This window comes from Drosophila teissieri, chromosome 2R (genome assembly GCF_016746235.2).
Source record: "Drosophila teissieri strain GT53w chromosome 2R, Prin_Dtei_1.1, whole genome shotgun sequence".
Classification (NCBI taxonomy): Eukaryota; Metazoa; Arthropoda; class Insecta; order Diptera; family Drosophilidae; genus Drosophila; species Drosophila teissieri.
In genome coordinates this window covers 14,976,400-14,989,477 of record NC_053030.1, presented here as the reverse complement: position 1 = coordinate 14,989,477, position 13,078 = coordinate 14,976,400, and the positions used below count along the sequence as shown (strand labels likewise).

The following is a 13,078-nucleotide window of genomic DNA, read 5'->3' as shown; positions in this document are numbered from 1 at the left end:
GACACAGCTTGAGATTTATAGCGATGGCGAAGAACGAAAAGCTGCACATAATACAACATTGTATACAACATTGTAGGACTCACCTTTGTGCAAAGGGCGTGACCATAATTGGGTTATTTCGACCGAGGACCGCTGGCCGATAAAGGGACAACAGTTGGTGGGAAAGGGATGGGGAAGGGGAGCGCTGTTGGGCGGAATCATTAATATCAAAGGAGACCATAAATATGCTACAGTGAATCAATAAAAGGCATAAAATCCAGTTACAGACCCGCCTCCGCGCCCACGGCATATATTTTTTATTGTTTTTCATTATGATGATGCGTGTGCGAGCCCAGCATGCAAAAAAGTTCATCACGAAAGGGTGTGGGTTAGGATTTGGGAAAGGGAATGGGAATCGGAATGCCAATGGGTGAAATAGAAGTCCCAGGACCAAGGATATTCAGAGCTCGAGTCCTTGGCGCACGCGTGAATATTTCGCAATGAAGTTGTAACTACGGCAACCGGCGACAAATCATAAAATTTATGAGTCGAGTTGCCCTCCCCCCCTTCCCCCTTTCCCTACCTCACTCTATCTTTTAAGCCAGCCGCCTCTGGGCAATTTAATGGTTTTTCTCTTATTTTCCATTTTTGTGCTGGCGAATTTATTGTCGGCTGATTGGCCTCTTGGTTAGGCCCCTCTGTGGCATAATGCGGTTGGTATCCTCGGTGGATCCCCCATCCCCATCCCCAACTCCCAACTCCCGACCCCCGTTTCCACTTATTCCCATCCTAGCCTTTTATGGCTTTTCATTTTGCCAGCTTTTGCTAGCTTTTTTATGCTTATTGAAATTGAAATGATTGTGGTAATTGAAATGTTTTTGCATGCCTGAAAGTTGGCCACTGGGAATGTCTAGAATGCGTTCCACGACGGTTCAGAAAAAATATGCTTCTTAATTTGGTTCGAATCGGGAGATGAGTTTAGCCAGAAGAAAACCAGTTAATACGACCATTAAGTCGCCGAGAACCCTATTAGGTTGTTATGGCGTTTTAAATTAACCGGTTTGCCTTTCATATCGTATTCGAAAACCTAATGTTAGTCTGAGGTTCGAAAGTTTAATAGGTTGCTATAAAATCTTTCATTTTCGCATAGTAAAAACCCATTAGCTCGTTGTCCTAATCACAGACTTCTTTTATGGCCATGACTTGCAGAAATAAAGTAAAATATTCCAAAGGATCGTATTTTAATCTGTAAATTACCGTCATGTCGTCATGTGCAGAGAATTATTGGTCTTGCCTTTGAAATACCCAAAAAACACAAACCAATATTAAGACATTGGCTGCAAGCGTCTTAAATCCGTTTGAAAGTAAAACAACAGTCAGTTTAAGCCAAGAAAATACTTTTAATTAAATGTCTAATCCCCTGAAGCAGCGTCTCAGGTTGTGTGTTAGTATGCCTTCGCAGACTTTTCCATTAATGTTGTCCCTTTTTCCGAAGGACAACGAACGCGCACACAGCGCCAGGACACAGACAGGCATTCGGGCGATGCCCAATAAGTGTCAGTTGTGGTTGACAAATCGCATAAAAAGCAGATGTAGATCCAGGAGCCTGGAGGAGTGGGAATGGGGAGTTGTGTGGCGGAAATGCTGGAGTGGAGTTAGCAGCTGAGAACAGGGAATTCATATTTCCATGCAAATGCAAATAACAAAATAATAAAATGCACAGCATGGAGAAAAACACTGATAGCACAGCACTCGCATGTGAGGGTGGATGAGAGTGGAAAGCTGGGAAAACAGAAGCACACACAGAAGCACACTCACACACTCACTTACACATATGTGCAAATTTGCAAGGCAAACCATTTTTCATGACCCTGTGAAGCAGCTTCCTCGGATGATGGCGACTTTTCATGTGCAATGCACCTAGGAGCGGAGTGTTTGTCCTTGTATTTTGTCGTAAATTTCACGCATAACAGCGCTTTATCTTCATCCTGCCGGGTGTTCTGTGCTCAGTTTACCTTTGACTCACAATTTGGGTGAAAATATAAAGTAATGCCGACACTTACCGCTTTTCCTCTTGTCGTTTTTCCCTTTTACAGATGGCAAAAAAGTGATTGATCCGCCGGCCAACTTTGAGGAGAATCCTGGCGAGCTGGGAAAACCAGTGCGTCTGCCCAAGGAAATGTCCGAGGAAATGAAGAAGGCCGTCGACGATGGCTGGACCAAGAACGCCTTCAACCAATACGTATCGGATCTCATATCCGTTCACCGAACTCTGCCCGATCCTCGAGATGCCTGGTGCAAGGACGAGGCGCGCTACCTGACCAACCTGCCAAAGACCGATGTCATCATCTGCTTCCACAACGAAGCCTGGACTGTGCTGTTGCGAACGGTGCACTCGGTTCTGGATAGGTCGCCGGAACATCTTATAGGAAAGATTATCCTCGTCGATGACTACAGCGATATGCGTGAGTTTATACTGACTTCTCTGCGTTTTACTTGAGTTTTTATGGTATTATCGCTGTACTTTAGCTCATTTGAAGAGGCAGCTGGAGGATTACTTCGCCACCTATCCCAAAGTCCAGATAATCCGTGGCCAGAAGCGAGAGGGTCTGATCCGCGCCCGAATTCTGGGTGCCAACCATGCCAAGTCCCCTGTTCTCACCTATTTGGATTCCCATTGCGAGTGCACAGAAGGTGAGTTGAAAATGGGCGAATTAAATATGCAGGCAGCCTAAAAGTATGCATCACTTTTTTGCGAACACTACTTTTCTAGCTTTTTTTTGGCATTTGCAATTTCAATTTGCAATATTGTCAATATGCTAATTGCCCAAATTAAGCTCTTAATTGACTATCCAACTTTTGTTAGCCGTTGATGGTCCATAAAAAATTCATGTTAAACAAATATTTGAAATATATGTAAATCCATGACAGCGTTCGGCCGAATTTAAAAGTTAAACATTCAAACGGAAAATTTTAGTGCTGCTAAAGAATCTTTTTCCACAATCTTTTGTTGTTAAATGTGATTAGTCCATTTCCCCAGCGGATTCACGTCGTATCTCGTTGAATGTCGAGTATTCTGTTCTTTGGCAAACTCAATTTTGATGGCCATCAAACGAAATCCGTTGGGACGAAAACAATGCCAATAAAACAAGAGCCCAGCTCTAGAGCAATCACTTAATCTTCGGCATTAGGCCGACTCTGTTACCATTTCTGCCTCTCATTTTCTGCTTTTATTAAGCTGATGCACAGGGACAAAGTGTAGACCTATGAAAAAGGCAATCAATTTAGTTTATTGGGAATCTTGACAGATGATTGCCGAAATGTAAAGAAAATCAGAACAAAGTGAACTACATTTCTCTCTATCGTTCATGGTTGGAAAAAGGCAATTAAGCCAGACAGGAAAAGAATATTTTTCCATACTATATTGATCCCTAAGATGATTTATGATTTAATACTAATCGTTAACGCTTCGCAGGATGGCTGGAACCGCTTTTGGACCGCATTGCACGCAATTCCAGCACTGTCGTGTGTCCTGTCATCGATGTCATTAGCGATGAGACCCTGGAGTACCACTACCGCGATTCCGGTGGCGTTAATGTCGGAGGATTTGATTGGAATCTTCAGTTCAGCTGGCATCCGGTGCCGGAACGTGAGAGGAAGCGCCACAATGTAAGTGAATCAGTTCTTAGATATCATTTCAGTTATTAGATAGTATTTCTTGCGGTGTACTGAGGATATTAGGCACTGTGGAATGAGCGGTTTTCGTGCGGTTGACTTAAACACACATGACCATTTATACCGCAATGTTTGCTTTTGGTTATGTTTGTTTTACGTTGGCAGGGTTATTGCCATATCCTCCAACTTTGCTTTCCAACTCCATTCGGGCAGTTTTTCCCCTTTGGAATGCCAAAAACATGAAGCCGCTTAAAGCGCTCGAACGTGACTACAAAAACTGAACTGAATGTTTGCCGTGAAAAGGGAATGCGGCTGTCAATACAAACACACATTCACGTACCATACCATACATCCAATGGCAAAGAGGGAAACGGAAACAAACACCCATTCTCACGTACAGGCCACAAAAGTGTCGTTCGCAATATGAGCTATTAGAACTAAGAGTCGCTTCCCTCGCGCAGATGAGCTTGCAAATTTATACTCAAGTTGGGTTGCAGTTAGTGGAGAAGTTATAGCCTTGGTTAGTTATGTATGCATACGCGAGGATAGTGGCGAATGGCCGTAAAGCATTCCGGAATTTTTAAAGAGCCGTAAAGGTTATAATCGTAAAACAGGGGATTCTTAAGGTCTATATGCCCTATTTCTTGGCGAAATAAGAATAATGGGATTTTTAGGGAGCATCAAAGTGAAGTTAAATAAACACCTAAGTATAGACGAGTAAGAACTACCTTTTGGAATTTCAGAATGATAACTTTATTATACCCTAAATATGGATAGTTTTTGCACTTCCTTGCAAGATTAAATAATATTTCCACCGTTCAGCAGTTTCTATAAATTCTTTCAGAGAGCGTTTGCTCAATTTAAGATCGCCTGCACCCAACACGTACTAACTTTTCCCATACACTGACAAGCAATTAGATACTCCCGCGCTGGTGAAAGGGGCAAAGGAGCTCCACAAATGGCCATTCGAAGCTGTCGATGGGTTTTCAGATCCGTCGACAGCTGCTGCCGCATGTGTAAAAGCGGGTGAAAGTCCTGTTTGGCAGAGCAGCTTTCCACTTTTCACCTGGCATACAATCCGAGGCAGATGCCAGCGAGAAAAGCTGGCCGTTTCAATTTACTATTTGTTTAACGCTTTAATTAAAAGTTCATAATTACACCGTGTCGCTACCCTGATTCTTGTGTGCGAATTGCCTTAATGCCCGGCACATGGTGGCGATATATTACGCATACGCCGCCTGTGGCAAGGCCACAAATTGCAAATGGCGAATTGCTGAGGCGAAGGAGCGACGGGGTGAGGCGAGGGGTGCGAAAAAAGCGGGCTATGACACTGCAATTAAAAGCCAAAAATGTTAAGAGCAAATTCTGCGACGTCAGTTGCTTCGTTTTTGCGTCTGTTTCTGTTGCATCGCCGTTTTGCGGCGTAAATATCTGGCGTAATTGTTTTTACAAGCGCCAGGGGGATTTATGGCAGGATTGTTGCCGAAAAATCCCAGCGCAGGCCGGAATTGTTGCTGCTTCCTGGCAGCAGGCAGCATGCAGCATGCGGCGTGCAGCATGCGGCGTGGTAAATTCTGTCTCCATCCTCGCCTCAAGTTGCACTTAGCAGCTAAATCAAGTAAAGCATTTCCCGTCTGCAGCAACATTGGCAATTTGCCGACCGACCGGCGGAAGGCAACTGCTGCTGGAACCCATAAATGTTCTTCCCCGCCATGTTCCATGTGTGTCTATGTGTGTGCTGTTGCGAGGGGCAAGATAATGGGGCAACGCGGAGAATCTTCCATTTTCCTGCTGCTGCACATGAAAAGTGAAAAGTTCTGGCTTTAAAATGTAGGCTAAAGTGGGGGTGTGCCAAGAAAATGTTTAAGCTAGCCTCTCAACCGATTGCTAATTTCTAATATCTATATGAGTTATGCCACGCCAGGTGGCACAAACAAAGCTCAACTGCTGGGGATATACACGTAAACTCCATCCCCTTTCAAGGGATTTTCGACTGCCGACGGGCACAGATGTTGACAGTCCCAAAGCTGCCTGAACGAAAATCCTTCCAGCAACTTCTGATGTCTGTCCAAAGTTGCTTAACTTGTTACGAGTTGCCAGCAGCAGTGAAGCAAAGGCAACAGCAACAGAAACAGCAAGAGCAACAGAAACAGCAACAGTAATAAGACTAGCTTGGGGAATCAAAAATACATATTCGTTATGGCCAGTGCCATTTCCCCTGCACTCAAAGTTGCTACTTCAGCTTTTGTTTGTATTTCCTTGGCGGATCCTGATGCTGCTGCAAGGTAAAAGTTGTGCTGCTTTCAGCAGGCAGTATATATATGTTATTTTTATACTCCATCGCAGAATCCCCGAATTGAAACGGCAAAAGGAGCTGGGGACTCGGCTAATGGCCTCCCACTCCATCAGCGAATCAATCAAATCCAATTTTAAAAAGAAAACTCCAAATCTGTGGCAGTTAATCATTTCCGATGGCTTTCTTAAGTGGTGAGTTTTCGTTGAAATATTGTTGAGCACTTTTTTTTGTGCCCACGGATTTTTGCTTTATAACAAAACCGCTTTAGGATTATTATACTAATATCCAGTTAAATGTTATGTATTTTTTCTTTTTATGCCATATTTGCCCACTCAAAGCGATATAGGAATTTAAATATTCCCGAAACCACTGCACATAACATGAAAATTAATTCGCCTCGTTGGCACAACGCCGCAGGCTTCCATATATACGAATATTTCTATGTGGCAGAGCACTGAAAACTAATCCCCGCAACGAGAAAAAAAATCTGGAATAAAACTACGGGTGCAAACAAATTCTCATAGAGCAGATCCCAGGGGCGGGTGGTAGTGGGCTGCTGTGTGAAGGGCGCTGAAATACTAATCCAATTATTTTAGTATAAAGAGTAGCAGAAGCGGCAGCATCAGCAGCAGCAGCAGTAGCACCATCACCAGATATAGTAAAAACTTATTTGATAGCGTGGCCAGGGCGTATGCGCAATATGCGTGCTGCAGGAGCCAAAGGCAGAGGCACACAGAGCACTCATACGCAGTGTTGGCCAAAGCGTTTAACTATACATAGAGAGGCCAAATATACATAAAGAAGAGTATGCCTGAAGTGCCAAATCCCCGCAGCACGCGCTCTCCATTCCCCTTCCCCTTGATACCCATCTATATCCTTGTATATCCTTGTTTCTCAGCCGAAATACAGGAGGACTTCTGTAACCTGAACGTGAGTGGAATTTGTGTGTAACTAGAAATATATAGGAAATTGATTGGCGTTAGCGTTTAAAAGGTAGTATAATGCCAAAAATATCAACATTATATATCTTCAAGCATTTAAACTAGAATTTAAACATCTAAGCGAAATGGTTGATCTCGTGGAATTTGCGTAAAGTGCCTTGTTCCACCGCCATTACACAGTAAAGTTTTTATGTTCGCCGCACGGAAGCTCTTCCGTAAATAGAAAATTGTGGGCAAAGTTTACCTTTAAAAACTGTTTAGGCTGTCGTCGTGGCTCGTTGGTTCCAATCCCAACCTGCCGTGTATATGCAAGTGAAATGGGGCCTGTGCGGAATGGTAAATGCTTTCTAATACCCCAGGAGATGTGAAATGCGAAAGTGGTTGGCTATGGAGGACTAAAGATAGAGCTGCTCTCATCACGTTTCATTTCATTTCTTTCGTTCGGATTGTTGGGTCCCATTCGAGAGCCTTTCTGTGCCTTTTTTTGTGCCTTTTTGTGCCTTTTTGTGCCTTTGTCTGCCAGTGGTTGTAGTTGTGAAATCGTGCATAACACAGAGCTATAGCTTACGAGTTGGGGTGTGTAATGCGCTGCGTATGCGAAATTTTCGACGTTTTCGCTTCAATGACAAATGTTGAGCACTCAATTTCGAGCTTTCGTTGCCAGCTTTTTGGCCCCTCGAATGTTCGGTGTTCGATGCTCGGGGGTGTCAGCCACTCTGGTTGCTTTAATAATGAAGCCGATTAAGTATTTTCTGTCAAAGTCAATTGGATTTCGGCTATTCATCGGAGCATTAAGAGCATTGGCGCACAGCCCACAGCGAATGCCTAAGTATTCCCCTGGGTCTTCTGATTGTGTAGTTTATGAGCAGCGTGTCGAAAATTAATGCTGTGCTGAAACGCGCAATCGATACATTAAATTGTGAAAGAAGGAAAACGCGATAGCGAAGTTTATATTTTGAATACGAAGTTGATATCCGAACAATTTGCGTCCAATGGAAATCTATAATGATATTGCCCAATTTGAAATGAATATTATATTCTGTGTGCTATAAAGAGTAGCACATAATTCATATAAATGTTTCACACAGGTTTCCTTTGAGGCCCAAACATAAACTGCAACCATTATGTGTTCTTAGGCACTTTATGACATTACAAATATAAATGAAACACATATTTCTTGATCAAGCATTTTCTTCACATGGTCAGTTGCACATAAATCAAACTGAAATCCCACCTTAGTTGGTCAGGCGGTACTTAACCGCCCTGAGGATGGGGTACTTCTCGTTGGTGCAGAGTCCTCGGAAATCGTCGTAGGACAGGTCGAACAGTGCGACTCCACCCAGATTTTCGGTGCGCACATAGCCGGCCTTGTCGGCGGCGGTGTCGGGATCCTCGAAGCTCACCCAGATGCCATTGTCGCCCTTCTTGTCGGCCGCCCTATAGGCATACGAGCCGAAACGCTTGGCGGGATCCTGAACCTTGGTCAGCGGAGCACTAGCGCCCTTGGAATAGGCGTTGTTCTGGTTGGGCAGCAGGGCGCAGACCTCCGGCCAGCTGTAGATGCCAGCCACCTGGCTGTTGCCACCCACGGGAGCCTCGTCCTTGACGTCCTTAACGGGGGGCACGCCAGTGTCGCCGGAGTCATCGGTCAGCTTCCATGGGCGACCGTAGGTGGCCACGCCCACATTGATCTTGCTGGCGGGACAGCTGTTGCGCAACCAGTACTTCACCTGAGCAGCCACATTGAACTCGGGATTGCGTTCGCTCAGTTCGTAAATGGGTGCGGCATAGTCGGCCACCTCGGGATTACGCTGGGGCGTGAAGAAGTCGAAGGCCGCCAGATTCACAAAGTCCAGATAGTTGACCACAGCGGGAATGTCGTAGAACACTGTGGTGATCGGATTCGTATTAAAAATGAATAATCTCTAGACATTTGGAGTGAGGGGAATACTAACGGGATGAGTTCACATTGGGCAGAACGGTGGTGGAGAGCAGCAGGTTGTCCGGACGGAAGGCGTTCTTCACGTCGCGGAGCAGAGCAGTGAACTGTTCCTTGTGCTCCTCGGACTTCTCGTCGACGATCGAGTCGCCGGAGAAGACCTTCTTGAAGCCCTTCCACAGGCTGCCGATGCCACTGTGCACCTTCTTCGGCTTGTTCTTGGGAAACTGCCAGGCGACATCCAAGCCGTCGAATCCGTAGGTCTTCACCAGCGAGTAGACGGTGTTCACGAAACGATTGCGACCAGTGGGGCTCTCGAGCAGTTCGAGGTACTTGTTGGGCAGCTCCTTGGCATCCTTGTCCAGCTCAATGTCCTTGTCACCGCCCACACTCAGCAGGATCTTGACATTGGGATACTTGCGCTTCAAGCGGGTCACCGTGCGGTACAGTCCCTTGCCCAAATCCAAGTCCAACTGCTGGTTCAGACTCACCGCCTTGTGCGAGTCGCGCTCGATTCCGGCGTAGCCATAGATCAGATAGTCGCAGAACTGCAGAGCCGGCTCCAGTTCATCGATCACCAGCTTGCCCAGACCTAGATTAAAGAGCGGATTTTGCGATAAAGTGGAGAGTTCTACGCACTGGGAAAAACCTGATCTTTGCTGTCATCACTTTGGTACATAGATTATGTTTAAATTCATTCATTTCTAATTTAATGATTCCTTCTTTCTTGCAGCACTTATTTTCAGTGCAATTAAAAAGTTTTTGCTTTGAATTTATGAGCAGTCTCGGTGATTTACTTTTCAATTATCGCCAACACACTCGACCCAAATTGCAAACAAATAACAAATTAAACAAATCGAGTTCCGAGAATCGGTTGATAAGCTCAGTCTGTTGTTTTCGATTTCGTTTTCTGATTTCACTTCTACCAATTGGCAACTTCCAGTGGAGGTTACATAATAGTTTAGAGAGAGAAGTATAGTCTACAAAGTAATGTGAACTACGGGGTATACTAACCTTCCTTGACGAAACTGAGGGAATCGTAGTAGCAGACCAGGTGCTTCTTGGGCAGCTGCGGAGCTCCCACCTTGGAGGCCTGGATGCTGGCCAGGCACAGCGAAACGATCGCCAGGGTTTTGATGATCATCTTTGATATCACGCGGATTTCACTTGATTCCGTTGAGTTGTGCGCCGCTCAAGTGTCGACTTGGAACTGAAACTGGGGCTTTACTTCGCATCCCAGCTTGTCGAAGGTTGAGACGTGGTCGTCATTGTTGTTCTTTTTGTTTTTTTTGCTGTGGGTTGAGAGCAAAGTGTGAGCTGATAAACAAAGCTGGGCTCGGACGCGATCATTAGAAATAAATACAGTGGAGATTGGATCAGACGAACAGGTTCATTTCTACTGATTATTTAATATTTGAAATAAATACTTTGTTACCAAACTGCTGAGTTTAATATATACATATATATATCAATTACAAAACTACAATTTAATTTCACTTATTCTGAACGGCTGCTTTATGGGCCTTAACTGGTTTAAAGTACTTTGTAAATCTTTAGCAATCTCGTAGGTGTGAATCATCTTTCAAAACTTGTTTCCACTGTATTAATCCCAGTACTTGTGTGTGGGCTTCGCACAAACATATTTAAATTTTTACGACTTGGATGTCGACAAATATTATTTTTTCGCTGTTTTCTTCTCAACTCACTTATCATTGGTTTGTTTTCCCTTCTTGTTTGCTGCTGCTCATGAATTTTTCGTGCCTCGGCATCGCCAAATTTGAGCTTTTAGGCTACAGCTGCTCCGCTGTTATCAATTCCCGACCTCGATTTGTGGGGCTTTGTGCTCAGCCCCAAGCCCCAAGCCCAAGCCTGGGCTTCTTGTTTCCAGTCTCCTCTCTTCTTTGTTTCCCCCAGTTTCCCTCTTGTTGATTTTGACATAATTCCTGTGTTTGCTTGCCCTAATCGCTGTTCAATCCACTCCGCTTCCTTTTGTTCCGAATCTCTTTTGGTCACACATGCTGATTTCTGGGCTCTACATCGAAAGAAATGTAGTACCAGTTCAAATAAGAAACTATAGTAAATAATTGGCATCCTCTTACCAACAAAAATGAAAGAAAATAAAGTTCTTTAAAAAAGAGACTTCAACATGTGCGTGATAAACTTATTTTTATCATTTGAGACTTTGATTTTTTGCTGTGCTGGAAATGTTTTCTCTTTTTAATAATTCATGCTTTAGAAGTGGGGCGTGTGCTCCATCAATTTCAGTTACTTAGTCCCTGTTGCCCTTTCTTGTTTTTTCCTCTCATATCCACAGTTGGCATTCCATCTACGTATCTGTATGTAACTTGAGGAATTGTTTTTTAGAATTCATGGATATACCGAGTTTTACATCGATGGGCAAATGGAATTGACATTCAATGCTCACATCTCCCTTCGGTTTATTTGAGTGCTGGGAGAAAGAGGTCTGTTGGTCTGGCACTCAATTATTTTTGCAGCAATTTCAATTTTTTACATTATCAATTAACAGTCTTGCTTTGATCTTTTTTCTGCCAGCTTTTGTGGGTGTTAATTTACGGAAAGTGAGTGAAAAAATCGGGTTTAAGCTTTAGCTTTGAAAAACCAATCACATGCACGAGCGCTTTTGCCCCAAATTAAATAAATAAAAAAGCCAGGGAAATGGAAAAAGGTTTCATTTTAGGTCGCAGGAGGTCTCCCAGTTTTTTTGTCGTCTAAAATGTTAGCAAAGCTTTTTCTCTTTTCGCCTAACGCATTTTGGTTAATTAATTTTCGCCATGCGCTTTTCGCTTTTCGCGCAGTCAGCGCCAGCGGAATATTACTTACACATTTTCCTTGTAGTCCGCATAATTACGTGCACGTTTAACTTTTAATTGAAATGTTGTAACAAGAGTTGATGGTTGAGATAGGAGGTGGAAAATGCTGGAAAATATGGCAAAAAAGAAGGGGGTTTTCAGCGCAGAACTGAACGGAGAGGAGTGGAACTAGGACCCGGGGCCTGGGGGCTTGTCATGGCAATTTATAAAATTTCTTCCCGCTTCCCGCTTCTCGCTTCTCCTTCCTTTCCCTGCTGGTCTCTGTCTATATTTCAGTTTATTATATCGAGCTGAAAGCTGGCGCTCTTTAATTAAAAGCGTAGCCAGCAGACACACTCACACACGTTGCATTTGATATTTATGAGCGACCCCGAAGTATGATACACTTTAGTGGATTGAAGCGGGACCGGTTGGCAGATGGCCAGCAGGGTGTTGCCTGCTTTTTGGCCGGCATTAATAATATTCCAAAATATTATGAGAATAGCCAGCAGAAGCTGAAGGCGGCTTTAACGAGCCAGCTGAGTAGAGGAGCACTGCATCTACGGTAGAACTTCTTATGAAAGATTCACAAGCTTTTGCTTGCTCTTGAAATAGTTATTCTTTTATAAATAGTTCCTATTTCCGAGATAGCAAGTAGAAGATATTAGCATTTAATGCTGCAGCACATGGTATTGAAGAAGGACGCTACTTATCGAATTTCAACTGTATCGCTGCTCAAACACTCCGCCCTTTTCGCCAGCATATCTTTGCATATTAAGCCATGGGCAGAGGGCAAAAACCAGCACACACCAGTAAACAGAGAAAACTTTGTTGGCTGCTCGTTTGTTTCGGTGCGGCAACAGACACCCCCCACCCTTAACCCATGATAGCCGGAAAACCGCAGCAAGTGCAACACCAGGAGCGGCAACAAGATCGCTTCGCAATTTTCCCTCACACTCATACTTTGTAAGTGTATTAATTTGCACCCAATGTCGAGGCACAACAGAAAATATTCCCAAGGGGGATAAAAATCCCAAAAACCCGAGACTAACGACCATTTCGATGGGCGGAGGCGGTGGCAGCGGGGCTGGGGGGGCGTGGCCAGAGTGATTTGTGGCTGTATAAGACAGATGGAGACCAGGGATGGCCGATGGCAACCGATGAGATGCAGATTGAAGCTCTTACCGAAAGCGAAGCAATTTTCGGCTCAGTTCATTTCGGCTAACTAATTGGGCCAAAGTGCATTTGTGGCCTGCAATTTTCCAGCCCTGGCCCTCACACAACATATGCAAATCACTCACTCAGCCGCACACGAAATACACACTTCCATATATGTATGTTCGTCGGATCGTATATGCGTATATATATATATTTACGTAAAGAGGCAGGGAAACGTATCCTGTGCATGAAAGTCAGCTTACGTGGCGCATGATTTATT

At 44.2% G+C, this 13,078-nt stretch overlaps 2 protein-coding genes and 1 long non-coding RNA gene across 4 annotated transcripts in view; 1 reads left to right on the top strand and 2 right to left on the bottom strand.

Moving 5' to 3' along the window:
* Nucleotides 1–13,078, top strand: part of LOC122615023 (putative polypeptide N-acetylgalactosaminyltransferase 9) — a 59,015-nt gene that overhangs the window by 30,046 nt on the left and 15,891 nt on the right. For both annotated transcript variants that reach the window (XM_043789857.1, XM_043789855.1), the window contains exons 4-6: nucleotides 2,076–2,444; nucleotides 2,509–2,673; nucleotides 3,455–3,648. In XM_043789857.1, coding sequence (XP_043645792.1) covers nucleotides 2,076–2,444; nucleotides 2,509–2,673; nucleotides 3,455–3,648 — 728 coding nt within the window. The remainder of the gene's footprint in view (nucleotides 1–2,075; nucleotides 2,445–2,508; nucleotides 2,674–3,454; nucleotides 3,649–13,078) is intronic.
* Nucleotides 8,014–10,050, bottom strand: LOC122615025 (imaginal disk growth factor 6). The gene is made up of 3 exons (XM_043789858.1): nucleotides 9,845–10,050; nucleotides 8,847–9,422; nucleotides 8,014–8,779 (listed from the first exon to the last, which is right to left on the bottom strand). The coding sequence occupies exons 1-3, from the start codon at nucleotides 9,972–9,974 to the stop codon at nucleotides 8,127–8,129; spliced, it is 1,359 nt and encodes a 452-aa protein (XP_043645793.1). The 5' UTR covers nucleotides 9,975–10,050; the 3' UTR covers nucleotides 8,014–8,126.
* On the bottom strand, nucleotides 10,537–11,863 carry LOC122615027. The gene is made up of 2 exons (XR_006325775.1): nucleotides 11,672–11,863; nucleotides 10,537–10,862 (listed from the first exon to the last, which is right to left on the bottom strand). It is a non-coding gene; the product is annotated as an uncharacterized LOC122615027 (long non-coding RNA).